This window comes from Penicillium paradoxum, assembly GCF_028828445.1.
Source record: "Penicillium paradoxum strain IBT 22861 chromosome Unknown utg000002l_segment0_segment0, whole genome shotgun sequence".
Classification (NCBI taxonomy): Eukaryota; Fungi; Ascomycota; class Eurotiomycetes; order Eurotiales; family Aspergillaceae; genus Penicillium; species Penicillium paradoxum.
In genome coordinates, this window is record NW_026643180.1 from 4,792,131 (window position 1) to 4,818,646 (window position 26,516).

Genomic DNA, 26,516 nt, shown 5'->3' on the forward strand with positions numbered 1-26,516 from the left:
CATCGTGCTATGAATCATCGCCTCCGTCGAGACTTCAATTGATGAGGGCTATAAAGCCGTTTGTATGGGATTAAATGTATATACTGTGTCTATGGATGTGGTTTGGTAGTGCCAGGTAAGTGTTTCGACGCTCTATGGATTGACATTGTGAGCTACCCAGATGGTAGGGCAAACATATATCGGCCAATCCAGGCACCAGAATATAACTCAACCCGCATCGGATTTGATCATCCCTCTTTCTCCCCTACATGGTCGTTATTAGGCGATATATGAGAAGGGAGGAGCATAGCCAAGGAAGCTACCCAACTGTTTCCATTTTGCAGTGTTAGGATCCATTTTCCACGGAGTTGACCGACTTCCACCTAACCTACAACGTGGTCTACAACATACGTGTCTACATACACACTATGTTGTAGGTGTACAACCAGATCCACACCCTCTCCAGACAAAGCCAATGTCAGTCTACTACCACAACGTACGATGTGCGTTGTACGGTGTAGACCCAACTCCAAGGGACAGATTGCGAATCCGTTGATTCCCAACACGACCATTGCATCACAGTCCCACTCGCCACAGAGTCGAAGTCAGCGCATCGCCCTGAATACAGCGAGAGTCTAGATGCAAGCGGAGCTCGCTGAGTACCGCGTCACTCCGAGTACTGAAAATAGCAGCACAAGATGACTCCCGAGGTCCATTTGGCCCTGGTCTCCACCCTATTACTCATTGTCTGTTTCGGATATGGTCTCCCCAACGTCACTCGATCCTGTATCATATCATACAGTACGGAGTATTTCTGAGTGATTAATATACGGCACTCCGTATGTAACAATGATCTACCGAAAGGGGGGGGTGGTTGTCAGGGTCAAATGACGATGACAGGAGTGGAATGTGGATTTCCACAGGAGACCGAGAACGGTGTTTTGTTTACGTCTGGCTACCTTGTCGAGATTATTTTGCCACACCAGACAATATATCGCAATCGTGCATACGTGTGCGGTACTCCTAGTAGCTGGAGTACAGAATATCATAATATTTCATGTACTAAGTGCAGAGCCGGACAAGTGTAAACAAAGGACGTGTGAAGGGAAAACGCCTATGGATACTCCGTAATGCCGACAGCATCGTAAGTTCCGAGGAAGCCGCTACGGCTTCCTGTCCAGGTGATCGACATGAAGATAGATCGGTGAGTCGCAACCGCTTGCCCATGTGTTCGTACCCAGTCGAGCCCTACACCGATATGTGAAGGTATCTCCAAGTCTGGCTGTCAGGCCACACGCAGAACCGGATGCGTCCAATAGTACAAAGATTATAGACCAATAATTCTTCAATTAACAATTGGATTATAGTTCATAATATTGGTACGGAGTCCATTATATGGAGTACGGAGTTCTCCGCGAAGTACGGAGTACGGAGTACATTGGTAGTTAGGAAAAGAACATGCCAATCAGCCAACTATGCGTTGCCAAGGGCTATAGCTCGGGAGCAACCGATCCGAAGAGACAAATCCCCTCCATAAGGCAAACTCGATGTGTCTCGAGAGGTGTGCAACCGTCGAGGCAAAAAAATAACCCCCCAGGAGGGTCTTGTTGACTCGGCAACGGTTGCGAGGCACTCGACCTGTCAAACATACACAACATGCAAGTTCCTCCGATGTATCTGAAAAAAAAAAAGCCTCAGGGGATAATGACCCTTGCATCTTGAACATTCTCAGGTTTGTTTCATTTCCCTGCACTGCGGGGTCGTACACGGAGAAAAAAGAGACATACAGTACGGAGGCTAGGGCGCGATGCAAAATGCATGGTGAGGTCCTGGATATGTACTTTGTCTCCGGAGTGGCACAGGCATATGCAGTGCGGGTCTTCTAACGGACCCTAGTCTCCAGTAGCAGTGCCTTTGACCTCGAGTGAGACGGTAGCCATTAAGACCGCTTTCTCTCCGGATTATGACCACATAGGTCCAGGGTATGCTGGACCCGGGAATTGGGACTGTCGGTAGTTAGCGCTTACATTTTAATCTAGAACGCTTTCGAATATCCCCTCCGTACTCCGTCCTCCGTATTAAATTGGTCATCCCGTATTTGATCCAATGGCCAACGAAAAAAGCAAAGAGCGGACAAAGGCAGATAGCAGCTGAGACTAAAATCCGGGGAAGTGGCTCCCTGGCTGTTCCCGCGTCTCACCCCCTCTTTTCCCATTTCTTGGCCAGCAAGTTGCCAGAGAATCCCCCCTTGGGGCATCCTGACCCTCACCCTAAAGTACCCTGGTGCCGATAAGCGATAATGATCTCATTATCTCGGGTGCTCAGATAGTGTTCATGACTCCGTATCGCCCTCTCCGACATTCGAAATCCGCCCAATGACGGCCGTGCGGGGTATACGATAAGAATCGATGATAAGTCGACCTGAACCATGGCTGTCTTGGGTTGGGGATCTTCCGCTGGAATCGTTTTCTTATCGTCTCATGCCATCATGACGGAGCCCACTTCCTCCACTCACTGGATTCGGGAGTGCCCTCCGGAGATAAGAGATTGAGATAGTATTCTGGCCGGGTTCGGAGCATACCTCCATGTCTCATGTCGATTTGTTCCCTGATACAGAGCCATGTACGTAGTAAGGGGAAATCACGCAGACCCCCAAAACCAGATCCAGAGCAGAGACACGTTTCACCTCCATGTCGAAGGCTGGGGCCGAGAGGACCCAATGCCGGTGTATAAGATTCGTTGGCGCCTTGGGGGATCGGCTCCTACACGCTGATCGTTTTCTTTGCGATGCATGAGCAATATGAGATGATGACTGCTGGAGGGTTGAGGGTTGATTCGAGACTACGTGATAGACTAGCTTGGGAACAATTGGTGCGGATGTTAACTCTTGACGCTATACGCTGTACACCCATGTGCGATGTACGATGTCCGCTGTACTCGACGAACTTGCATGAAACAGAAACGGGCTTGGAGGATATTCATGGAGCCAACGGCGACGGCCCATGGAGGGGGGGATGATCAGGACCAGCCACTGACCCGTGCACATTCCCTTTTCTGCAGATCTCCCTGCACGCATAGCATATTGTATGTAGTATATTGCGTACGATGTACGAGATATGATGTTGATATGCTAGGTACTATGCACGCAGGGTACAAAGTGCCGAGGATTCCCATGGACAACGGTGTCGAGTCCCCGGATAGGATTGGCCGGGGTGGAAGTATCCGAGAAGAATGGCCACCAAATGGGGCGATAAACGCAAAATGAATGGGTCGTCGCGTGATGCGCAGTTGCCGAACGCCGAAGTCGTGCCACAAATCCACAACTCTATCGTGGTCTCAATACGGAGTAGCTCGGGTACTTCTGAGCATGCCAATGGCAAAAATGTACCTATCAATCTCAAGACCTGCATGGTAAAACCTTGCAGACCACAGGGAGCGGTCAAACCCTGGTCTATGGCTAAGACCAGCTGGGCGTTCTCTTCACCGCTTGACAGGGCTGCGTGGGTGTCCAAAGGGTGGTTGGGGACTCATGACAGCTCCGAGCACGCTCCGCTCGAAGTATACTGGACTCCGTACTCCGTAGTTGGTACGTGGCCATGTTGGGTTATTATGGAGATCGTGAACCTCAATTTGTCCAAGTAGTTAACTGGGTCCGCTCCATAGTCCCGAAATATCCGAGCATCGATATTGGCATCGTGTCAATAGTTTCCTGGTAAACAGTCAGGTTTGCGATCAACATCGCAGACTTTGATATGGACCAGACGAAACTTGTCTCATGAATCCCGCGCGGCAAAGAATAGCGTTCGAAAGCGTGCCACTGTGTAGACAAGATTGATAGGCTAGTCCAGGTTAGTCCAGGTCCATTCCGAAACGAGTACCTGCGGGAAATGGTACCAGAGGCACCAGCACAGAGCACAGCACACACAAGGTACCTACACAAGGTACCTACATGTACTCCGTACACAAGGTACATCTTAGACAGCATTGAGCAACGAGACCTGCAGCAAGTATCCGGGGGGAGCCAATCAGAAGAGATCACGCCATCCCACTCCATCGCGTCATGCAGCCTGTAAATAGTGGCCAGATAGTCTTTTCTGATTGGCCGGTCCCCCCCAGAATTGGCTGCGCAATCAGACGCATCGGGAATGGCGCGCCACCCTGATCCGCCCTCGGCCGGCGAAACTCCAAAAAGGAACGAAGAGGGTGCCCCTGCTGATGTCAACCGTCATTGTGACTGGCTCTCCGCCAAACTTGGGAACGTTGGATGTTGGGAAATCGCAAAGATGGGATGAGGTGGACTTGGGTACGGAGGACTCCGTGGCCCAAACTTTGTGGAATGTAGATACGTTATCACGGTATCACGTTATCGTACTCCAGTTGAACCAGTTGAACCATTTGAGATGGAGATCACGTACGCCGTAGAGGTTGACGCCTTTCCAAGGGTCAGGAATGCCTGGAAGGTTCATGAAACTGGGAGAGCCTGGGCGATTGGGCCAGGTCAATACCGGTAATCATTCCGTACGGTACCAGTTCCTCCGGGAGACGGAAACGGGCCAAGGACCTCGGGTGCCAGGCAAAGTTAGTGGGCAGTGCAGATCACACGGATGAACCATCCACGAGGGAAGACACGTATGTGACAGTACCAAACCGTAATGGCCAATCAGAGTGCCTCTCCAATTCCCCTCACGCCTTTACAACCACCTCTCCTCCCTGGCTCCTTCTGGTCTCTCTCTCTCCCTTATACCATCAACATCATCTTCCCTCGTTCCCGCTTTCTCTTCCTTTCGTTCGCCTATATCCCATTCCTCCTTCCGCCTTCTACCTTCCGATCCTAGCTCGCTTTCTCGTCACTTTATCCATCACCTTCCCGTCACTTCCAACGGTTCCAACCTTATCAAGATTGCCGTGTCTGCTCGTTAACTCTATAAGACGCTGCCAACCGTTGACGGCCTATACTCTTGTCTCCCCCAATAACTGCCTGTTGGACTATCCGATCTCGATCTACACTCGGCACAAGAGTATTATTCCGCCTCTCCGTCCTCAACCCCTTTTCCTTGGTCTATTGGGTCCACCCTGAGCACGGTGACTCACTTCCTTCAACTTGATAAAAAGGGTCCCCTATCCCGGTTTACCGGATAACCATCGTCCTACCAATACATTCAGCCTTCGTCTCTTCAATCCACACGAAGGTGTCCCCTGCCTTGCGGGCGACCATACGTTTCTTCCGTCAAGCCTTGCCGTGACCGCACTTCGGGAGTTCCATACCTTGGGGCAATCTGGCATCGAGTACCTCTGCTTTTCCAACTCGGATTAGAAGGGTGCTCTACCGGATCCCTCAGTTGACTCATCCACATTGTCGCAATATAACCCTCTGGCCTCTCATGACTCACTAATCCCAATTACTTTCAACTTGAGTCACGGCCCTCGACCTTGAACCCGGTGTTCACAGGATCTCTTTCCGTTTCTTCGCCTATACATCTTTGTCCTTTGAAATTACGATATCACGCAGCGCTTTCTCTCAACTCTCTTCCATTTATTCGGTATCAGGCCGACTTTCAACCACTTGTCCATCTATTCTTTTTCTGATACATTCGTGTCGTCCACCTGGGACCCCTTCCCGTTAACCAACGAAAACGACATACAAATGAGCACATAACGGTCTTTACACATTTCCTTAGCGTCAACAAACCCCTCCCGGGTTCATTCAGCTGCGCCACTGCGCCATCATTCTCTCCTCTTTTCATCTGTCTATCAACTTCAACCAGTACATTTTTATATATGACCATTCGAGCCAACAATCAGCCCGCCATTTGATCTCAATATCCTGATTCTGTTCGGTTCTTTTCTTCACCCATCTCAACTTTCTTGGGTTTATCGTGCCTGATACTTCTCTTGTCTTTTACCTTCATCAGCCTGGTTGCTTTTTGCTTATTCCACTTCGACCTTCACTCACCTAAGTGTCCTTTTGAGCGGTTCATAGATTTGTTTTCACTTCATCTCTTTGTTGGAGCATTACATCATCCCGTTCCCCTCCTCCTATCTCACCTCTTTGCATTTGTCCTTTTTGGGATCATCAAGCCGACATGTCGATCATGGAATGCTTGAAGAACGAATTCGTTGAGGGCCAACTTTTGGATGGCCGTTTTCGAACAGTGGCCCCCCTCAATCATGGGTCTTTTGGAATGGTGTTCCTTGCTACAGACACCAAGACTGGGCAAGATGTAGCCATCAAATGCCTACTCAAGAACTCCTCAACGGATTCGTCCGACTATCGCTTCGAGGAACTTGAGTGCCACCGACGATTTGGTTTCCATCCAAATCTGGTCAACTTGATTCATACATTCGATACCGAGAGTCACACCTACCTTGTTTTGGAGTACTGTGCCAATGGTGATCTATACGAGGCCATCCGCCTCAATCGTGGTCCTTTGGAGACCGAGCACGTTCGGGACTTCATGTTACAATTGATCAGCGCGGTGGACTTCATGCACGCCAAAGGCTTGTATCACCGTGACATCAAGCCGGAGAATATTTTCCTGACACAGGATGGTTCCATGAAGCTAGGCGATTTTGGCCTCGCTACGCAGGACTCGTGGTGTCACGAAGCCTGTGTTGGCAGCGATCGCTACATGGCTCCCGAGCAATACGAACCAAGCACTACAGGGTACTCCCCGGCACAGGCCGACATTTGGTCTGTGGGTATCTGTCTGTTGAACATTCTGTTTGCCCGGAATCCGTTCGTCACTCCCACGGAGTCCGATATCCTCTTTGCGGACTTCGTGCGTGACCGCCAGTCACTCTTCGACATCTTCCCCAACATGTCTCAGGACACCTACGACATCCTGACCCATGCCTTGACTATTGATCCCTCAAAGCGGTCTTTGCTGGAGGTGCGTGACTGCATCCTTCGCGCCGTTTCCTTCACTACCGATGAAGAGGCGTTCGATGGGTTCTGCATGGAAGGCAGCGAAGATCGCGAGCCGGTTCCTGCCAGCGCCAACCGTGAACCCCTCCGCACCCCTTCTCTCCAAAGCCCTCACGTCAACCAGGGAGACTCCTTCCCCTGGGCCAAGGCTCTCCAGTCGAGTCCCCCTCAGGCCATTCGACAACTCTCCGCCATCCCGGACAACGAGAGCTATACCGAGGACCTTTTCCCGGCCTCCGAAGCTGCGGGGACCTCTTGGTTCTCACACATGGACACCCCATCCATGGCTTCCGTGTTGGAGTCCCACCTCAGCGAGTCCTTGCTTTCACTCAACCTCGGTAAGCGCACGGCGCCAACTCTCCCTCGCTCAGATCCGGTTCCAATCACTGGATCTCTGCCATCTCATGCCACTAAGCCCCTGCCTTCTTTGTCTATGGTCTTTGGCAACAACCAAGGCGCCGACAAGATCTCCAAGAGCTGGTGTGACATGTGGGACGAAGAGGAATCTGAGAATGAGGACCTCGCCGTGTTGCAACGCCGGGAACAAAACTCCCGCAGCTGGAGCCAAGAGAGCCAGGGGGTCGCCCTCCCAAGGTTGCGCGAGCCGGACTCCGCTTCCCTCAACCAACGCGCTCAAGGTCTAGATGTGGGGCTCAAGATGCATCGCCGTGAAATCGTTGATCTCTGCCTAGATGATGATAGTGACTCGAGCACACCTCGTCCTCTTCGCAACTCTCCACCTGAGTCGTCCAGTGCCGATAAGTGGTCGATGCTCGGTGCAGTGCGACGCCAGTACAAGGCCGAGGATGAAACCCGCAAGTACAAGTCTCGCAAGTCGCGTGAGGTCTTTGGTCCCAAGAACATGGCTTTGAACACCCGCCGACACGATTGGGGTCGAGGCACTTCGGGGTACCAGACCAAATCGAAACCCGCATCGAAACCCTCATCGAAACCCTCATCGCCTGTGGATGCTCGCCGCCGCTATCTGCTCGAACAGCAGGACTGGCGCAGCCATGTCCCCAATCGCTTTGTTCCAACTTACGACGGAAGCGTTGACGATGATCTCGATCTCGTCGGTGGATGGCACGAGACTCACTTCTAGGTTCCTCGGCATTCGCTTGCACCTCGCTTCACCCTCACCCTAAACTCACCGCTCATGTTGATATCCTCGTGCGTGTTTCGATTCAGTTGGGAAAAAAAAGTTCAAAATTACTTCAAAATTACCCATGATAAACTACCTAATCATCCGCTTTCTTGTCTTGTGTCTCTTTGTTCTCGGATTGAGTGCCTTGTTTGTTTCCGTCTGCTTTCAACGGCGCATTGCCATGAGCATTGCATGATCCTCCCTCGGTCATTCAGTCTGTTCTTTTTCTTTCTCTCCTTGTACATTATCAGACCGAGGGCTTTGGACAACGGCGGAGACGACAAACACGGAAAAACCACAAAAAGGTTAGAAGGCTGGCTCGGAATGCGCTGGTGGATACTTGATTTTGGCGAGAGGATCTCCTTCGCATCTGAACTCGCGAGGATTCCTTAGGGTGACAAGGTGGAACGAGTTGCGGTGAAGTTGATCTGCCTGGCAGGACGACTTGGTTGTTGAAACAACCGCGGCCGTTTTCTCTTGATCGCGTACTGAACCCTGTTGTATGTACTGTAACTAGCTATGTGTGACAGCCAAGGGGGAAATTGATCACCGTCCGCGAAGAACTGTTCTGTCAAGTCATAAGTATCAACTCCGTAGTCGTACGTTGTAGTCATTATTTGCACCTAGTGTATGTCGTCGCCTCCGCACTGGAGATAATTGGAAGGCGGTAAGGCCGACCGTTGAGCGCTAGATGCCATCGGTCCACTTTCCCCTGTCCTTTGTTCCACTCGATCCATTTCTTTCTGGAGACCGCCATTTGTCGCCAAGCTCGGCTTTCATTAGTATCCCTCGCACTCACCCGATTCGGGCGAAAATACTATACCCCGCTTGAGCCAGCTTATTGCTCTTGCCCCCAGCCACAATGCGCTTAGTTCGCACGTATCCTTGAACTCACCGACAGACGCGAGGCCGCTATACAAGTGCACTTGCACGCCCACTACGGAGTACGGAACATCCCATCAACTAATCGACAGCATGTTGATCGCGGGCCGGTCATCGAACCTCTGGATATATCGCGCCTCGATTCTTTTGGCTCTTTCACAAATCGCGCTTCCTGATGCGACCTCCCACCCAGCCCCGAGCGGAGCGCACGCTGCTATCCCCAACACCCCGGTGACAACATGTCCGGCAAAGAGTGCGCAGCAAACGGAGGCGGAGTTCTTTCATCTGCCACCTTGCTTAGAGACGCGCTGGGGACCAGGTTACGATATGCATATCACTGCGGAGTCATCCGATCCAAGTGCGGTAGCCAACGATCCGGCCACTGATCCATCAGTCGCGTCGAGCGCGATTCCAGAAAAAACAGCGCGAACGAACCCCGATCAAAGCACAGAACAGGACCAAGACACAGATTCGCTTTTGGACGGTGCTAGTTTCCTCTCCTTTGAGGATTGGAAGAAACAGAACTTGGCGAAGGTTGGACAGTCAGCTGAGAATGTTGGAGGGAATAGACGTGGTGCGGCGGCTGGAAAAGAAGATCGTCGACAACCGACGGGTATCAATAATGCACTGGACTCGCTAGGTGACGATTCTGAGATCGAGTTGGATTTCGGTGGTTTCGGCGCTGAGACGCCCGAAGCTAGCCCTACAGCGTGGGGCTCGCATATTCCGTCGCGCGAGGCAGCACAGACCGGTATTGCGAATGGGGGGGATAATATCGATGCTCACGCGCAGGGTGCCATCCAAAGAGATGCGTCGCGTCGTAAAGATGCTGGTACTACTTGCAAGGAGCGGTTCAACTACGCTTCCTTTGACTGCGCGGCTACGGTGCTGAAGACGAATCGCGAGTGTAAAGGTTCATCTTCTGTGTTGATTGAGAACAAAGATAGCTATATGCTCAATGAGTGTCGCGCTCAGAACAAGTTTCTTATTTTGGAGCTGTGCGATGACATCTTGGTTGATACGGTTGTTCTTGCAAACTATGAATTTTTCAGCTCTATCTTCCATACTTTCCGGGTTAGTGTCTCGGATCGGTACCCTGCGAAGCCGGATCAATGGAAGGAGCTTGGGGTGTATGAGGCTCGCAACACTCGTGAAGTGCAGGCTTTCGCGGTAGAGAACTCCCTCATTTGGGCTCGATACCTTCGGATTGAGTTCCTCACACACTATGGCCATGAGTTCTTTTGCCCTGTCAGTTTGATTCGTGTGCATGGTACGACCATGATGGAAGAGTACAAGCATGACGAAAGCTCTGATCGCGCTGAGGTTGAGGAGTTGGAGGCCAGCCAAGCTAACCGACTTCCTGAAACCCCGGAAACCAAGCCTGTCGAGGCGAAGGTGAAGGAATCTATTCCTGTGGTGGAGCCTACTGTTCCAATTGTTGAGGTCTGCCCGAATATTCTTCTAGAAACCGTGTCACCTTTTGCGGTATTATTGGATGGAGAGATGTGCGGAATCAATGATGGACCGTCCGTCACGATTCCCTCGACATCAGCCACTATGGCTCAAACCAACCCTCCCTCGAAAGAGAATTCCACGATTGTTGCTAGAAGCGCTGTTTCCGCGACTAACGCTGGGTCGCCCGTTTCCCCGAAGGATGTAGAGGAGATCCGCAAGCAGGTTGAGCATGCCAAAGGCGCCGCGACCCCTCCGGATGCCTCAAGCGTGTCCTCGGAGCCTGCTCAGGAGAACACTACTTCCGAGACACCGGGTAAAGCCACTGGCAATGTGAAAGAGGAACAGGTTATTCCACCTCCTGAGTCGACTAGACATACCAACACACAACCACCATCTCCCAACCCAACGACCCAAGAATCCTTCTTCAAATCCGTTCACAAGCGGCTCCAGATGCTCGAGTCAAACTCGACCCTGTCTCTACTTTATATCGAAGAACAATCTCGCATCTTGCGCGACGCGTTCAACAAGGTCGAAAAGAGACAGCTAGCCAAGACTTCAACCTTCCTTGAAAACCTCAATGTGACTGTTCTTACCGAGCTGAGGGAATTCCGCGAGCAGTATGACCACGTTTGGAAGTCTGTTGCCCTCGAATTCGAGCATCAGCGCATGCAGTACTACCAGGAAGTCCACTCCCTCAGCACCCAGCTAGGCGTTCTAGCAGACGAACTAGTCTTCCAGAAAAGAGTGACTGTGGTCCAGAGCATCATGGTTCTTTGCTGCTTCGCGCTCGTTTTGTTCTCCCGGGGATCGGGCAACAACTATATGGAATTCCCAGGCGTTCAAAGAATGGTCGCTCGTTCCTACAGCCTCCGTTCTTCGTCTCCGGTCTTTGCCTCTCCATCGGCTAGCCCAGGGTCCACGCGTCCCGCCTCGTCCCCATACCGCGCGAGTGGAGGACATCGTCGGAACCTCTCTGACTCCTCTGATCAGGATGTTCCTGTTAGTCCGACCGCAGCGTATTCCCCACCGACCCCAACGTCTTCCTCCCCCGTTGAGAGAAGCATTGAGGAGACAGACAAGATGGACGAACCTTGTTCTCCTGACTCCTTGTCCGTGTCTGCGATGGCTACACCTCAACCCCGTTCCCAAAGCATGCCGCCCATTCTGAACGGGCATTCCAGCGATCTGGATCTGGATACCCCAGCCGAGGACGACTTGGCTGCCAACGACAATCCACGGTCGCATGACCTGTGATCCCCCCTAATAATGGCTATAGAGGCTTCGGCCATTTTCTTTTACTCTTTTACGACTCTTGCATTTCTGATTCTTCCTGGCGCTTTGCATATATTGTTATTCTGTACACCAGTGTACGTTGGCACGACGATATGATTCCCACTGTTTACGGTTGTTTCTGTTTACCGTTTTGCCACTGTGTTGACTAGTTGCATTCTGATCGGATTCTAGAGAGTTAGACATCAATAAACAAAAGCATCCCATGTAATCGTCATCCGAATAACCTGCTAGTCCCTTGTGTGGAATGTGCTCGCGTCACCGGGCAGTTGCCCAGCCAACAATCAACCGCTGCCCATTTTTCTCGACACGCCAACAACACGTTTTTCTCTTATCCGATCCACGTTCGCAGCAAGACTTTCTTCTTCAATTCTCTCGAGTCCACTCCAACATCACACATCCTCACATCCCTCACACAATGGAAGCCACTACCACACAAACCCAGCCTCTGGCCGACCGCTCCACCAACACCCACCTGGGCAACGCCGGTGACAAGACCGATCTCAAGGGCTCATCAGACATCTCCTCAATGGAATACCACCGCCAGGTGCTGCAGGGCAAAGTCGCCAGTGAGGAGTGAGTATTTCCCTCCGATTCGTCTCTACTGCTACTCCAATGCAAGCGACTAACCTCCCACTGCAGACAGCCCACCTCCTACGTCTCTCCCTCAGATGATATCATGAGCCCCTGCACAAAGAAGCTGAGCGATATCAAGGGCAAGCGGTTTAAGAAGTATGTTTTGATCCCACGTCTCCTGCCCACTAGAATCCACACGCTAACTCTTCACAGTGCCGGCAAGCCGCAGTCTCTGTTCGCTAAGCTCGGTAAGAAGAGCTACGAGCAATCCTCAGCCGAGCAGGGCCGTGAAAATTAGATCCTCGGGCGGATGTTCTTTTTCTTTTTCGGCTCGGATTATTCTTCTTTCTCGATATGCCTAGGCTTGTCCTCTCCGTGCTGTCCTGGTCTTTCCTTCAATCCGTCTCTTTTAGCGCCGGTCGCTGGATCGGACGCATTGAGGAGAGATAGATTTGAGATCTTGGATGGGATGCGAGATTGGAATTGTCTATGGATATGTTCTTTTTCTTCTTTTTTGTCTTTTGTCATGACCTGCGATGCCTTTTTTTGTCTTTGGTTTGTTTTTTTGTGTCTAAGGGGTTTGGGATGGGGGACTTGTAATTGGGAATGGAATCTCATGGAGCACATTGGGTGGATCAATGCAGCCTTTGAAAGACTTGGATGCTTTTGATGCTTTGGATTCTTTTTCTTGTCTTTCTTCTGACTCGCAGCATGTGCTGGGCCTAGGTTGATATCTCGGGCAAAAGACCGAGTGGCAGACCGAGTGGCCAGCCACCGGTACAATGACCCTTTACCAAAGGGAATTCCGAAGAGAATTACAGAATGAGATGAAGAACAAGGCAATTCTCGTACTTTTGAATCTTCCATTGGTATTCCAGATCGTATTCCTCGGTGTAGACAAGTGCCAGCTGGGCCGAGGCACAAAGCGCCTGTCTCGGCTTCTCCACACGTAGCTTCGTCTTCTCCGCAGTTCGGGGCGATGGCCTGACTTCCTCTTGTCTTTATATTCGCGTTCTTTTTCTCCTGAGAATCCCAATCTATCAATCATAATGGCTGCCTCAACTCGCATCCCCCCTATTGCCCTGCCGTTCGTCAGCGAACAGGCCAAGCGAACCCTCGACCTGGTACGTCTTCCGGATACCCTCCGACCTCAACCATATCATCCTCAACCCTTGAAAATTAAATACTAACATCGTCTCAGGTTGAGGAATTCGTCGAAAAGGACTGCATCCCCGCCGACACCGTCTTCCAGGCCCAGCTCGGCGAAGGCGAGAAGCGATGGAACACCACCCCCGCCGTCTTGGAGGGTCTGAAGGCGAAGGCCAAGAAGCTCGGTCTCTGGAACATGTTCCTCGCCAAAGGCCACTACGCCGAGGGCGCCGGATTCTCAAACCTGGAGTATGGCTTGATGGCTGAGTTGCTCGGAAAGAGCAAGATTGCCTCGGAGGTGAGATATCGTGTTCCCTCACTGTTGACCGCAAATGGCTATGTAAAGATACCCGATCACTGACTATTGCTCAAACCACCAGGTTACTAACAACGCTGCCCCTGATACCGGCAACATGGAGGTGCTCGCCAAGTACGGCAACGACGCACAGAAGAAGCAATGGCTCGAGCCTCTCCTGGATGGCACAATCCGCTCTGCATTCCTCATGACCGAGCCGGACGTCGCCTCCAGCGATGCCACCAACATCGAGCTGGACATCCGCCGCGAAGGCAACGAATACGTCCTGAATGGCTCTGTACGTGACACCCCCAATCTGTATCCCAATAAACCCCTCCTAACCCATCTACAGAAATGGTGGTCCTCCGGCGCCGGCGACCCCCGCTGCAAGATCTACTTCGTAATGGGCAAGACCGACGCCAAAAACCCCAACACCTACAAGCAGCAATCCGTCATCCTCGTCCCAGCCGGCCTCCCAGGCATCACCATCCACCGCATGCTAACCGTCTACGGGTACGACGACGCCCCCCACGGCCACGGCCACATCACATTCAAGGACGTGCGCGTCCCCGCCTCGAACATGGTCCTCGGCGAAGGCCGCGGCTTCGAGATCATCCAAGGCCGTCTCGGACCGGGCCGCATCCACCACGCCATGCGCGCCATCGGCGCCGCCGAGCGCGCCATCGAATGGCTCATCGCCCGCGTCAACGACGAGCGCAAGAAGACCTTCGGCCAGCCTCTTGCTGCGCACGGCGTGATCCTCGAGTGGATCGCCAAGTCGCGCATTGAAGTCGACGCTGCCCGGCTCGTCGTCTTGAATGCCGCTATCAAGATCGACCAGGGCGGTGCGAAGGACGCGCTGAAGGAGATTGCTGAGGCGAAGGTCCTCGTGCCCCAGACTGCATTGGCGATTATTGATCGTGCCGTCCAGGCGTACGGCGCTGCGGGTGTTTGCCAGGATACGCCGCTTGCGTATCTGTGGGCGGGTATTCGGACGCTGCGCATTGCTGATGGACCTGACGAGGTGCATTTGCAGCAGCTTGGTAAGCGTGAGAATAAGTCTCGCAAGGATGAGATTGTTGCTAGGTTGAATTGGCAGCAGCAGGAGGCGGATCGGTTGCTTATTGCTTCTGGGTACAAGCCTAAGAGTCATCTGTGAGGGTATATCGTAGGTTACTTTCCGGAATAAGAATATATGAAGATTATGCGTATGCACATTTTTGTCCTGGCTTTGGATCTACATTTTAGTCTTCGGGATTCTAATAGGTAGTTTTTCATAGTTTACGGTGAAAATGGAAAAGAAATTTCAAAAAAAATCAAGTGAATGACTGGTATAAATCGTGATTCAACTCGTAAAACCCTGAACGCCAAAAAAGACAATCAATGAACATTGAAATGGGACAAAGAAAAATTTCAATCCCGACATAACATGCCAATCCCATATGTGAGACCATTTATCAATTCATCCATCCCAAGCCCCATGAGCCCAAGAATGATACCTCGTAGAGTCGAGGGAGAGGTAGAAAACCCTCGACTCGCCTGCAAGCGCAAGCAACAATGCAAAGGAAAAAAAAAGAAAAAAGAATATTCACTTTTCAGTAGTCGTCGTCCTCGGGGTTGTTGCGCTTGCTCTTGGCTTGACGCTTATTGCCCTTGAAGTGCTTCTTGGAGTTTCCAGCTTTGACCTCGGAGACGTCCACGCCGCGCTCGAGAGCAACCATCATGCGCTCCTTGCGGCCTGTGGGTGCTTTGCGCATCTCCTGGCCTTGTTTGGTGTAGCGGGCCTGGAAGGGGAGGGTCAGACGACCGGCGGAGGGGCCGGTTTCTGAGCCGAAGAAGCCGGTGTCGAGATTACGGGAGGTGCGGCCTAGCTCGGGCATGGCGGCGACCTTTGATGAGCTGGGGTCGGCGGGGTCGATGTCACCGATGGCTGGTGCGGAGGACTTGCCGAGTCTGGCTTCTGTGAGCTGGGCGCGGCGTCTCTCAGGAAGATGAGCGAGGTCGTAAAGCTCGGCGTTGAACTCGACGGTATCGGTGGGAGTTTCGTCCTCGGCAACTGGGGGAGGGTTGACCCAGAGGAGCTTGCCGTTGACGTAGTCCTTCAGGACGTATCGGGCAGCGCGAGACTCGTCGGGCTGGCCCAGACCTTGGGTGGAGAAACCACGGGCGCGGGCGTAGGCACGCAGAACTTCGCTGGCAGTGGGGATGCCAGTGCCGCCCTCTTCGGTGGGGCGCATTCTGAGTTTCACACCGTACACTTGCTCAATGAAATGCTTGGGGATACGCTTGGCGACAATACCGGCGGGACCGGTGAACTCACGCTGCTGGTCGATGGGCAAGACACCGTTGACAACGAGCTCGGCCTTGGTTGTGGCGAAGTTGGGGAACACGAGACCGGGACAATCGCACAGCATGATCTCGGGTGAAAGGTACAGAGTCTGGAAGTGCTTGGTCTTACCGGGTGTGGCAGAGACGGAGACCTTCTTCGCACCGAGAAGGGCGTTGATGGTACTGGACTTACCAACGTTGGGGTAACCAACGAGACCGATTGTGGTCTTGCGCTTGGGCTGCTCGCCAGCCTCAGAATCGTGTGGTAGTGTTTCCGGGGAATTGGCCAGGAAGAGTTCTTCCAGTTCTTCAGTGTCCAGGATGTGTGGTCCAAGCGAGCGCTCGGGGTCGGCAAGCTTAGCCATTTCTTCTTCAACTGTATCCTCCTTCTTGTATCCATCATCTTCGCCGGGTTGCACATTCACGTTGATCTTTTCTGCAGACTTGGCAAGTTCAGAGTCGGAGTCGGAGTCGGAATCAGCTTCTTGCTCCGCCTGCAAAGCGAGAGCCTCGTTCTTCTCCTTGGCGAGGTGAGCAGAGAAGAAACGGAAGTTGATCTTGTTCTGTTCAAAGTACTGAGCCCAAGCTTCTCTCTGCTTCAAGCTCAACATATCTGCCTTGTTGACCAACAACAAGTTCTTCTTGCGGGGATCAATCTCCTTGACGTAGTTCTCGAGATCCTCCGAACGGAACTGCAGCGGGTTTCGCGCATCGACAATCTGCACAACAAGATCGGATCGCTCAATGACACGCCACAATTGGCGCCAGACCTCCAAGTTGCGCTCGAAAGGGGTCATCAAAAGATCGTTGTTCTCGCTCAGCTCGGCGAGTCCACGTCGCCAGTCCAACAGACTTTGTTTCTCCATCGTTTCAAGCTCATTCCGAGTTGTGGACTGGTCCCACTTGGGTCGTCGGGGAACAGTCAGGCGGTCCTTGTTCCTCTGTTGCTTCAAGTAAGCCTTCCGCTCCTCGGTAGGGGTGAGAAGGAAGGGGTTCTTCTGGTCGGAGTGGATGATCTTGACGTTGTTGATTTTTTCAGCGGTAAAGTCGGTTCCGGCCAGTTCGGCGGTACTCAGGAATTCGTCGAGTGCGCCCTGTTCAGTGATACTGCGCATCTTGACCCATGAGGCCTCCTTTGCCTCGTTGGTGACATAGGTTTCACCATTGACACCTGTACGCTGGATGGCATTGTTGTGAGAGACCTTCTTCTGAGCGGATGCTTTGCCCTTTCCGAACCGATCGTTCATGAGACTGGCACCCAGCCCCACGGCGTGCTTGGATTTAGCCAAAACCATGATGGCGATGACTTTGGATTTCCAAAATTATGTGATTTGGACTGAAATGAAAAATTGAAGTCGAGAGACACAACCCCCACCTGAAGGGAATTTTGGATTATTCAGACGGATAAGATAACGCTGACTCAGCCCCCTCTGCTTTGGGAAGTATATGGATGCTTTTTCCTTCGATTGCTTTCTGCTGTTGGTCATGTTTCTATTGGACCTTTCCGAGATATTCCATATAAGAGCCGAATGATTGAGTCGATCTCTATATAAGATCTCATCTCTATACTATGTAGCACCTATCTAATATAGGACAAATGCAGTACTATTGAAGCGGGCCTCAAGAGGGCCGAGCCCAATGAATACCCAAGTCTCCAAGCGAAGTTGCACAATGAGCAAAATGAAAATTCAACGAAGACACTGAAATTCCACCCGAAATAACAAACCCCCTTGCACACTGTATACTATTCGTTAGCAAATATTCTGAGGACCCCGGAGAACGAGGGGCGATAAGCCACACGTGACCCTATCAATCCCACTTTTTTCCTTTTTTTCTGCGATACCTAAACCTCGACCAAATCAAAGATGCCGCCCAAACAGTGGATGTATGTCTGACAGGAGTCCCCAAGGCTTCTGCGCCAAAACTGACTGTATCATAGTGACAAGAAGAGCGCGAGCACCTTCCAGCTCTTTCACCGGTCTCAAAATGACCCGCTGATCCACGATACCGATGCGGACGACCGTTTCCTGTACCAGGTCGGTGGCCCCGCGCCTGCGCCTGCGCCCGCATCGTCTTCCGCATCGACTACCTCGAAGAAGCCCCTGCGGAACCTGTCCGATCTCCAGTCAGAGTACGGCGACAGTACTCGCAAGAATGAGGGCGAAGCCGCCAACTACGGCGTTTACTACGATGATTCCAGCTACGATTACATGCAGCATCTGCGCGAGCTAGGCAGCGGCACTGGAGATGCCTACTTCGTTGAAGCTAAGACGGAGAAGGCCAAGGGCCGCGCTGGTCGAGGAATGAAGCTGGAAGATGCACTGCGACAGGTCTCGCTCGTGGATAAAGATACTTATGCCCCGAGCGCCTCCGGTGGTCAGAGTCTTTATGGCTCGCAATATGGCGATATGCGTTCAACTACTTCATCTTACGTGCGCCAGCCAACCTACCAGGATCAGCAGAATGTTCCAGACGCTATTGCAGGATTTAAGCCTGACATGGACCCGCGACTACGAGAGGCGCTGGAGGCGCTGGAGGATGAGGCCTTTGTGGAAGAGGACGATGCTGATGATATCTTTGGCAAGCTGACATCCCAAGCCGAGGAAATCGACCAGGGTGACTGGGAGGATTCTCTGTTCGATGAGGATATGGAAGATGATGGATGGGAGTCGGATGCCACCGAGAAAGCTCCCGTGCAGCCCAGCAGCACCAATGCGCATCGCTCAGTAGACGAAGAGTCATCAGAAGGCCCTGTCCAGCCACCAATGGAGCCCGGCGAGCTGCCTGAGCATGACCAGCCTGCTCCCGATATGCAGCCCACTGACCAGAGCTGGATGAGCGAGTTCGCCAAGTTCAAGAAAGATGCTAAGGCTGGCAATGTTGCCAAACCTGCCCCGCCCACAATCGCAGCGTCGCAGACCATGGCTTCGACCGCCTTCACCATTGGTGGCACCCCAATTCGCCGAAAGAAGCGCAAGGGTGCTCTTACCAACCCATCTGCGTACTCTATGACGTCGTCTGCTTTGGCTCGTACTGAGGGCCACCGTCTCCTCGATGACCGATTCGACCGGGTCGAGCAGCTCTACTCTCTTGACGAGGAGGATGAGTACGATGACAGCATGTCGATGATTAGCGGAATGACAGGTGCCACCGGAATGACGGGCATGTCCACCGCATCATCAGTGGCTCCTAGCTTGATTGACAGCAATGGCCAAGCCATGCACAGCCGCAGCGATTTCAACAATGTCATGGACGATTTCCTCTCCAGCTGGGATCCCAATACCAGTAAACAAGCGAAGCGACACGGCGCCAAGAACAAGCGTGGCAAGAACGGTAACGAGGCCATTGGTATCAAAATGCTTGACGAGGTGCGATCCGGTCTCGGCCCAGCTCGGATTCAGCCTGGAAAGGACAAGGTTCCCGGAACAGCTTAGATGAAGATTTGCACTGCATATGAGACGACGCTCAATGGGAAATCTCAGTCACGACATGGCGTTTGGCTTTTTATTTACTTTCTTTTATACGGCATTCCTGTGCGTTAGGGTTGATATCTCTTGATGGCTAGATCAAAAGTTATGTTTATGTCTCGACACTCTGTTGTGTATCCTTACTCTCCATGGATGAGTATCACTTCTATAACAGCTCACGGATTCACGTTTTGACTTGATGCATTGTATGATTCATATGGGAATGTCCCTCGACGGTGTAGGCTGTCATATCAATATCCGTCCCAATATATTACAAAATCGCTATTTCCAAAAGATGTTTATACACGAGGCCGAGAAGCGACTTAGAAAGCGCCGCCGACCTTCTCCACAATCCACATGGAAAGTCTCACATTCCATGTGACTCGCCTCTCCGTCCGCATCAGGTCTTCTCTGGAGACAGGGCTGGCGTTTTTCTGAACCCGCTCTGTCTCCTCGCCTAGCTTCCGCTTGAGGTCCGGATCATTCGTCACGACAACCGCGCCTGACTCGAGATCTAGGCTGTAGCTGCGCTTTGTGTAATTGCTGCTACCGACGAAGGTGACGCTGGGGTGTTCCTCGTGCGGAAGTGTGACCCACAGACCTTTGGCATGGTAAGTCCACCCGTCTGGTGTGCCGACAGTACCCTTACGCCATTCTTTCAATTGAACGGAGTCGGTGGCACCTGCTGCAGCGACGCGATCGAGGAAGCGGGCGGAAAGATGCGTGTATGCAGCTGGCAGCATACCTGATATTCCAGAAGAGCCAAAGAAACCATTTGCCCACGGTGAGGCCGTGAGAACAGTGCCTTTTGTGGTGGTAGGATCCTTGGAAGCGGTTGTTGTGCTCGAAATGAGTAGGGAGGAAAGGACAGGGTGAATGTTGAAGTAACCTGCTGTGAAGAGCCAGCGAGCACCGGCGAATACCGATGAGTTGGACAGAAGACCCAAAATAGTCGTCACGGCGGGGTATTCGGTAGATGTATCCTCAGGTTGCAAGATAGAAGTGAACTGCGATACAGGGTATACATAGGTTTGACTTGATGAGGATTGAAGTGCAGGTTTGTTGTCGGAGGCCTGAATGAGCGGGCTCAAGAACGCCGAAGAATATGCAACGAACTCCCGCGAGCTCTCAAGAGGTGAAGGTGCTTTGTTTGTGGAAGGCCACTCCAAAACATAGCTGGATTTCTTTTCAGGATCTGGCAGCACCTGGAAGCTCAAACTGCAGATTGCATGATGAATTCGAGCGTAGTATTCGGTGAGCACCGCGGAGTCGAACACATGGTATCGATCTAGACGCCTGGTGAAATATTCCTCGGACAGGTTTGCTCTGCGGTTATATTAACATCACATCGCTATACAAAGACCGTAGATAACATACCCTGATAGGATGATCTCATCGTCGATACCGTATAGTTTCATGTGCTGCAAGCCCCAACCCTCGTTAATACGATTTGGGATCCATCTCTTTCGCAGGCCCGTCAAGTTGGGAGTATGGAACATCCGAACCTCGACTCGTTCGGGTCCAAACTCCTCGACCAACGAGCAAAGGAGTGATGCGCTTGACGGATTCGGCGTCTCCCGTGTACCGCGCAAAGCGTCTGTGAGGATTGAAACCTTGAGATCAGGGTTTTCGCGAAGAGCCTGGCCCAAAGTATCGATGAGATCATGTTCAGTCTTGCCAACGTACAATGTAGAAAGGTAAACGCGGCGTCGGGCATTGCGGATTTTATTCTGCGAAATTGAGAATTAGTTCCAATCCACTTCAAGCAGATAGAGAACACCGACAAACCTTCAATGTCGAATAGAAATTGGATGGACTATCAATAATATGAATTTGAGACGCAGGCACCTCAAATCGGGGAGCAATGCGGTCTAACTCCGCGGTGATTCCTGCTAGAGGTGAAGGAGCGGCTCCTGTAGTAGCAGCTCCGGAGCCGGTATTCGCAGAAAAATTGCGAGCGCATAGCCGATGATGCGTAACTGAGCGACGCCCAGCCAAACGAAGCGCTTGCCTTCCACTGCGACCGAACATGTCTGGATATTCCCAGTCGAGGGATTTCTGAATCGGGAAATCCATGGTAGTGTAGGGTGCAAACAGTGCAAACACACTGCCCTCCTGCAACCTCAAATCACCAATCTCTCGCACCCCATTCGCCCTAGCACAATACACCAGCAAAGATGTCGACTATTGTGAGGACGTTGCGCAACCTTCGCCGCGTTGGCTTCAAGGTTAGTATTCAGAGGATATGCTCTCTATAAATGCTTGGTTGCTAATACGTTTGTACAGGATGCCGCCCACCAGATGCAGGTACGATGACGGACGCCTCCCCCGGAACAGCAGGTCAATTGGATAAGCTCGGAACTAACTTGAGTCCTTGTCTGCCGTGATATAGAACATCGGTAGGTTGGGACTTCATTGGTGTGCACGCGACAGTTGACTGACAATTCATGCTCTTGCAGGTGATACCAAAGCCGGAACTCTGATCGGAACCGATCGCTTCGGAAACAAGTACTTCGAGAACATGGAGGAATTGCCTCGTAAGAAGCTCTCTAACGAACACTATTGCATCGAAGCATAGGAGCCTAACTGAGTTTCCCCGCTAGTCCGAACACGTTGGGTTGACTACAAGGAGGCCGAATTCGACGCATCCCACATTGAGCCCGGCTGGTAAGCGCTTTTCTCAGGACACAGAGCCAACAATTCAGCTATGAACACGCGGGACTAACTTTCTGAAGGCACGCCTGGATCTCCTACGTCGTTGATGCTCCTCCCCTCACCGACAAGATCTTGCAGACCAAGCTCCGCGCCTGGGAACTGCCCGAGCACCGCCCTAACCCGACTTTCAGCCGTGCTGCATTCAAGACTTACTCGACGTACGTGTGACCTCCCTATGTGCAATACCTTGGTGAGATCCATGCATTGACTAACTTCGCCCTCCAGCACCCGGCCCAAGATCACTGCCTGGACCCCCACCGCTGCTCCGCGGTAGATCTATTTGCAGTAGCAGAATCAATTCACTTTTTGTGCTGTTCAACTGATCCCGTTTTCCTTTTTCAACCCATTGGCAACTCATTTGTCAATTTGGGAAATGTATATAAAGACATCTTGCCAGTAGTGCTTATTTTTTTTACGAAAAAAAACTCGTTCTTGAAAAATGGGCTTCATTGAAGACTTGTAGGATGTAATTAGGCCAAGCCACATGCTATAAACAAGGTATCTTATTTGTGGGAAATCAAAAAAGACATGCGAAAGCAAAGAGAGAAATGAAGTAGATACAAGAATATATCAACATCTGGGATTTTATCACCTTCAGAGAACGTAGACGCCAGAACCGATATTGGACCAGTGGCGAATCGGTCGTCGATCCTCCAGTTCAATGCACCACCACAGCACTTCTTTCAGCTTTTCGATCTGCTCGCCGGCCTCGTATGCCCTGGACAGGGCATACCATGCCTCGGAGTTGTCCCAGGAACTTCCGAGCTTAATCAATGCCGTAAGAAGTCCATAGGCGCGATCGCGGGCTGCGAGACGGTGTAGTTGCTTAGGCTCAACATCTTGCGCAGATGAAGGAGCCTCTGGAGGCCCCGAATTTCCGGTCTCATCGGTTGCCTTGAGATCATCGATCGAGATGGCGGTTGCAGACATGGGCTTGTGGGTTTCTGATAACAAGGAAAGACGTGAAACGCTAAGATCCACGTCAGCATTCAATGGTTCTGGAGTAAGTTTCTGGTCCCAAATATCCAAGAGAAGATTGGCAAGTCCAATGGTGGCTGTTGGGTGATCTTGGTACCGCAGCAGTGCATTCTCAAAGTGCCTGATGGCTTGGTGGGGGTTGGATCGAGACTGAGCCAAAAGACCTTGTTCCGCGTAGACATCAGCCCAGAGCTCTTCAGAGCTCTTCGCAGCGCCCCAGCCACGCTTGCTGAAGGCCCGGGCCGAGGATTCGTGGGATGCAACCAGTGCTTCGACTCGCGCGGCTTGCTTCGAAGCCTCTTCACAGGCTTCACGGGCATCTTCGAATAGAGACGCTCGGCGGTACAGACCGGCGATGACAAGCCAAATTTTGACGAGAAGTCCCAGTGCATGCTTCTGAGACTGAATTAGGGAGTACTTTGTGATAGCACATGTAGGTGAGTCAAAACGGTGCCAACTCGGAAGCCGGATATCCTGTCGAGGGGGTTGCTCCTCATGGCCAATAGGGAAAGGTTCTTCTTTATGATTGATATTGTGAGCCATCGGCGGCAAAGGCTGTTTGCCCTTGATGGGATGGATTGTCGATTCTGGTGATGCATTGCCGGAAACTGCAATGCCTACCATCTCTGTGGAGGTTTCCCCTCCATTGGGGAGCGGGGGCTGTTCAACAGGCGGCCTCTCGTTTCGGTGGAAGCTCAGACTTCTTTTCTTCGATTTCTTTGAGTCAGATCTCCCAACTGTTGGCGCTCTTCCCTGACGGTTGTCTTCATCCGTGACCTGGATTGAAGGCGCGTCCGCCAGATGGCCATTAGGAATAGCTGGGGTAGGAGGGATAGTAGCATCAAGGCCATTGCTCTGATCAGCACGGCGATCCGGCAACTGAGACGCCTTGTTTCTGCTGAAAATGCTACCACGGATACTTCTGATGGTTCCGGCAGAGCTCTTTGGGGGCACTAGGTGACCAGCCTTGGCTGTGGTCTCCCCAGTCTCAAGATTTAGATCTTGGAACAGAGCCCCAAAAAGACTCAATAATTGAGTACTCTGGTTGACAGCAGCTTCGGGGCCCTCCAGGAGCTCGACAAACGCAAGCTGTGTGATGCGGGTTTGAACGATGCGTTCTTTCTCCCTACCTTGCAATCGGCTGACAATTGGGCGTTGGTTGGGATTTTGTGCTTGTCGAGATCGTCGTTCGCGACCACTCTTTGAGAATAATTCTCGGGGGAATTGCTCGAATGCAGCTTCGCATGAACGTCCAGCGATCTCGAACTCCTGCTTCGCACTCAGCAGCAGGGCAAGCAGATGCCACAGAGATACCAAGTCCCGTTCTTTGGAAAGATCGTCTGACACAGCAGTGGATGAGTCACTTGGTGTCAAAGCCGACTTGACATAGTCAATCGCACTGTCCAAATCTCTGTTCTCAGCCAACACAACACCCAATGTATATAAGGAGGAATAGTTCGAGCTATCTCCTAATTCAGGAGAGAGACTTTTTTCAAGGTATTCGATCGCATCAGCTCTAATTTCGTCTCGTGATTCATTCACGGGAGTCCAGCTTGCCCAGCAAGCAAGACCAATACCGACGGCCCGGTAGGAAAGTGCCAACACGTTGTGAGGGATATTTGGCAGATCTGTAATACTATCGCTGGTATCATCGTCTGTGAGAGGCGAAGCATTCTTGCCGATATACTCTCTTATGATGTCAGTTAGATCTCGTGCTTTCTCTGCCTCCTCAAACGAGCCAAGGCAGCTCAGTAATGTGACACCTTCGGAGAGAGTTTGCAGTAGTACTTCATCCTTCTCCAGCTCGCCGTATTCTGCAGACTTTTTTGCTCGCTCTTTGGCTGCAGTAACAATCTCGATATAAGAATCGAGCGCCTTTACGGCAAGGTCAAAATCTGCTAAGGCAGAATGAACATGGAAGAGCCGTCGGAGAACCAGATGAGAATGGTAGGTCTTTGCTGCTGCGCGGTACAAGATCTAGGAGACAAGTGTCAGCAAGCATGGTTTGATAGGATCTGTTGTTAAACCCACCTCTAACACATTACGACCAACACTATCTTGGCCTCCTTCGCCGAAATCCGAATCTTGCCACTCGGGCCCGCACAAGATTTGCCAGTTGCTGATCACCAGCTCTACCCATTCCTCAACTTGCGAGTTTTGGGAGTTGGCTGTAGGGAACATCATGTCAGAGAGAATGTTGCGCTCGCAGATGGTCTCCACGCGGCGCAATTCACTGGCAAGCTGCGGGCGTTCAGGTCCATCTTTTGGACAGGCATGTGTGAGCCCATCCTGAAGAATCGTTGTAAGGAATCTGTAATAAGTAGTCCAAACTGATCCCCGTGCAGCCGGGCCCGAACTATCCACGTTCGGCGGGTTGCTAGTAGGAAGCCCTTGTTTCACGGCAGGATGCGTCGCCCACGTTCTGAGCAATCGCAGAGTTATATCAACATGCCTGGGATCCGAGGAGGTATTGTGTTTGCTTGCTTCGGAGCTGGCGAGAAGAGCACCGCTGCTAAGGAGTGATTCGGACCAGCTCAGAAATTGCGGGGTGGTGATTGAGGCTAACTTGCCACTGTTGAGCCACGGAACCAAAGACGCGAATGTCTCGAGTGTCTCATCAATATTCGAAGCTGTGGATTGCGAGGTTGCTAGCTTTTTGTCAGATGCAGCACTTGTTACACCAAGAAATAAACAAAGTAAACATACCCTTGATGTAGCATCCTTTCACTAGGCAGACCTCGGTCCACGAACTAGGTTGCTCCCCCCACTGGCAAAGCTATCGACCGTTGCCGCAAAGTCCCTGGGAAGACGCGATGCCGCAAGTGCAGGTTCATCCAAAACCCAATGGATCCATCCCAGACAGACCTGCGCTTGCAATAACTCTTGTGGTGACCCGTCATTGTTCTCAATTGTTACCAGCAAGGCCGGGATCAACTCGACAAGGTTCGGTAACGAGGACGAGTCCCCAGAGGACTTTTGTTCAAGATATGCGATTACACGCGATTCTGCAGTGGCGGTCTGTACCAGGCCTATGTTGACACGGCTCAGTTAGGCTAAGATCAAGAGACAAGGGGGCGCTAGCGTACAAGTATTTTGCGGTGCATGTTTTATGACTTTGCGAATCAATTCAGACACCTCATCCCATTTGCCCTGACTCCTCGCCTGGTCCAAGGCCGCGATGTAGCGCTGCCCCTTCTCGGCATTGCCTCCCTGGTTGCATGTGTCAACATAAATACTGGGTGGTATCAATGATTTAGAAGAAAACCAAACAAACACATGCTACAGAAGACATAAGACAAACACTTACAGCCATAATTCAGGGAGTTGCGAGTG

At 51.8% G+C, this 26,516-nt stretch overlaps 9 protein-coding genes across 9 annotated transcripts; 6 read left to right on the top strand and 3 right to left on the bottom strand.

The window, feature by feature from the left end:
• Nucleotides 1–6,062: 6,062 nt before the first annotated feature.
• Nucleotides 6,063–8,006, top strand: N7457_001693 (putative serine/threonine protein kinase; the record flags this gene model as incomplete). The annotated part of the gene is made up of 1 exon (XM_057172739.1): nucleotides 6,063–8,006. The coding sequence occupies one exon, from the start codon at nucleotides 6,063–6,065 to the stop codon at nucleotides 8,004–8,006; it is 1,944 nt and encodes a 647-aa protein (XP_057036642.1).
• Nucleotides 8,007–9,023: 1,017 nt separating this feature from the next.
• Nucleotides 9,024–11,639, top strand: N7457_001694 (Sad1/UNC domain protein; the record flags this gene model as incomplete). The annotated part of the gene is made up of 1 exon (XM_057172740.1): nucleotides 9,024–11,639. The coding sequence occupies one exon, from the start codon at nucleotides 9,024–9,026 to the stop codon at nucleotides 11,637–11,639; it is 2,616 nt and encodes an 871-aa protein (XP_057036643.1).
• Nucleotides 11,640–12,093: 454 nt separating this feature from the next.
• N7457_001695 (Spo12 family protein) lies at nucleotides 12,094–12,549 on the top strand (the record flags this gene model as incomplete). Its single annotated transcript, XM_057172741.1, has 3 exons — nucleotides 12,094–12,251; nucleotides 12,318–12,407; nucleotides 12,465–12,549. 3 exons carry the CDS (start codon nucleotides 12,094–12,096, stop codon nucleotides 12,547–12,549), a joined length of 333 nt encoding a protein of 110 aa, XP_057036644.1.
• Nucleotides 12,550–13,300: 751 nt separating this feature from the next.
• On the top strand, nucleotides 13,301–14,854 carry N7457_001696 (uncharacterized protein; the record flags this gene model as incomplete). The annotated part of the gene is made up of 4 exons (XM_057172742.1): nucleotides 13,301–13,375; nucleotides 13,453–13,698; nucleotides 13,781–13,993; nucleotides 14,048–14,854. The coding sequence occupies 4 exons, from the start codon at nucleotides 13,301–13,303 to the stop codon at nucleotides 14,852–14,854; spliced, it is 1,341 nt and encodes a 446-aa protein (XP_057036645.1).
• A 436-nt stretch (nucleotides 14,855–15,290) lies between these two features.
• Nucleotides 15,291–17,318, bottom strand: N7457_001697 (ribosome biogenesis GTPase LSG1; the record flags this gene model as incomplete). The annotated part of the gene is made up of 1 exon (XM_057172743.1): nucleotides 15,291–17,318. One exon carries the CDS (start codon nucleotides 17,316–17,318, stop codon nucleotides 15,291–15,293), a length of 2,028 nt encoding a protein of 675 aa, XP_057036646.1.
• Nucleotides 17,319–17,888: 570 nt separating this feature from the next.
• N7457_001698 (ribosome biogenesis protein LTV1) lies at nucleotides 17,889–19,457 on the top strand (the record flags this gene model as incomplete). Its single annotated transcript, XM_057172744.1, has 2 exons — nucleotides 17,889–17,908; nucleotides 17,963–19,457. 2 exons carry the CDS (start codon nucleotides 17,889–17,891, stop codon nucleotides 19,455–19,457), a joined length of 1,515 nt encoding a protein of 504 aa, XP_057036647.1.
• A 356-nt stretch (nucleotides 19,458–19,813) lies between these two features.
• N7457_001699 (CDP-diacylglycerol--glycerol-3-phosphate 3-phosphatidyltransferase) lies at nucleotides 19,814–21,566 on the bottom strand (the record flags this gene model as incomplete). Its single annotated transcript, XM_057172745.1, has 3 exons — nucleotides 19,814–20,816; nucleotides 20,868–21,220; nucleotides 21,279–21,566. 3 exons carry the CDS (start codon nucleotides 21,564–21,566, stop codon nucleotides 19,814–19,816), a joined length of 1,644 nt encoding a protein of 547 aa, XP_057036648.1.
• Nucleotides 21,567–21,667: 101 nt separating this feature from the next.
• N7457_001700 (complex I NDUFA12 subunit family protein) lies at nucleotides 21,668–22,479 on the top strand (the record flags this gene model as incomplete). Its single annotated transcript, XM_057172746.1, has 7 exons — nucleotides 21,668–21,718; nucleotides 21,777–21,797; nucleotides 21,883–21,889; nucleotides 21,950–22,027; nucleotides 22,094–22,157; nucleotides 22,226–22,363; nucleotides 22,431–22,479. The coding sequence occupies 7 exons, from the start codon at nucleotides 21,668–21,670 to the stop codon at nucleotides 22,477–22,479; spliced, it is 408 nt and encodes a 135-aa protein (XP_057036649.1).
• Nucleotides 22,480–22,799: 320 nt separating this feature from the next.
• Nucleotides 22,800–26,496, bottom strand: N7457_001701 (uncharacterized protein; the record flags this gene model as incomplete). The annotated part of the gene is made up of 5 exons (XM_057172747.1): nucleotides 22,800–25,160; nucleotides 25,215–25,835; nucleotides 25,935–26,212; nucleotides 26,270–26,393; nucleotides 26,491–26,496. 5 exons carry the CDS (start codon nucleotides 26,494–26,496, stop codon nucleotides 22,800–22,802), a joined length of 3,390 nt encoding a protein of 1,129 aa, XP_057036650.1.
• Between the last annotated feature and the right edge of the window lie 20 nt (nucleotides 26,497–26,516).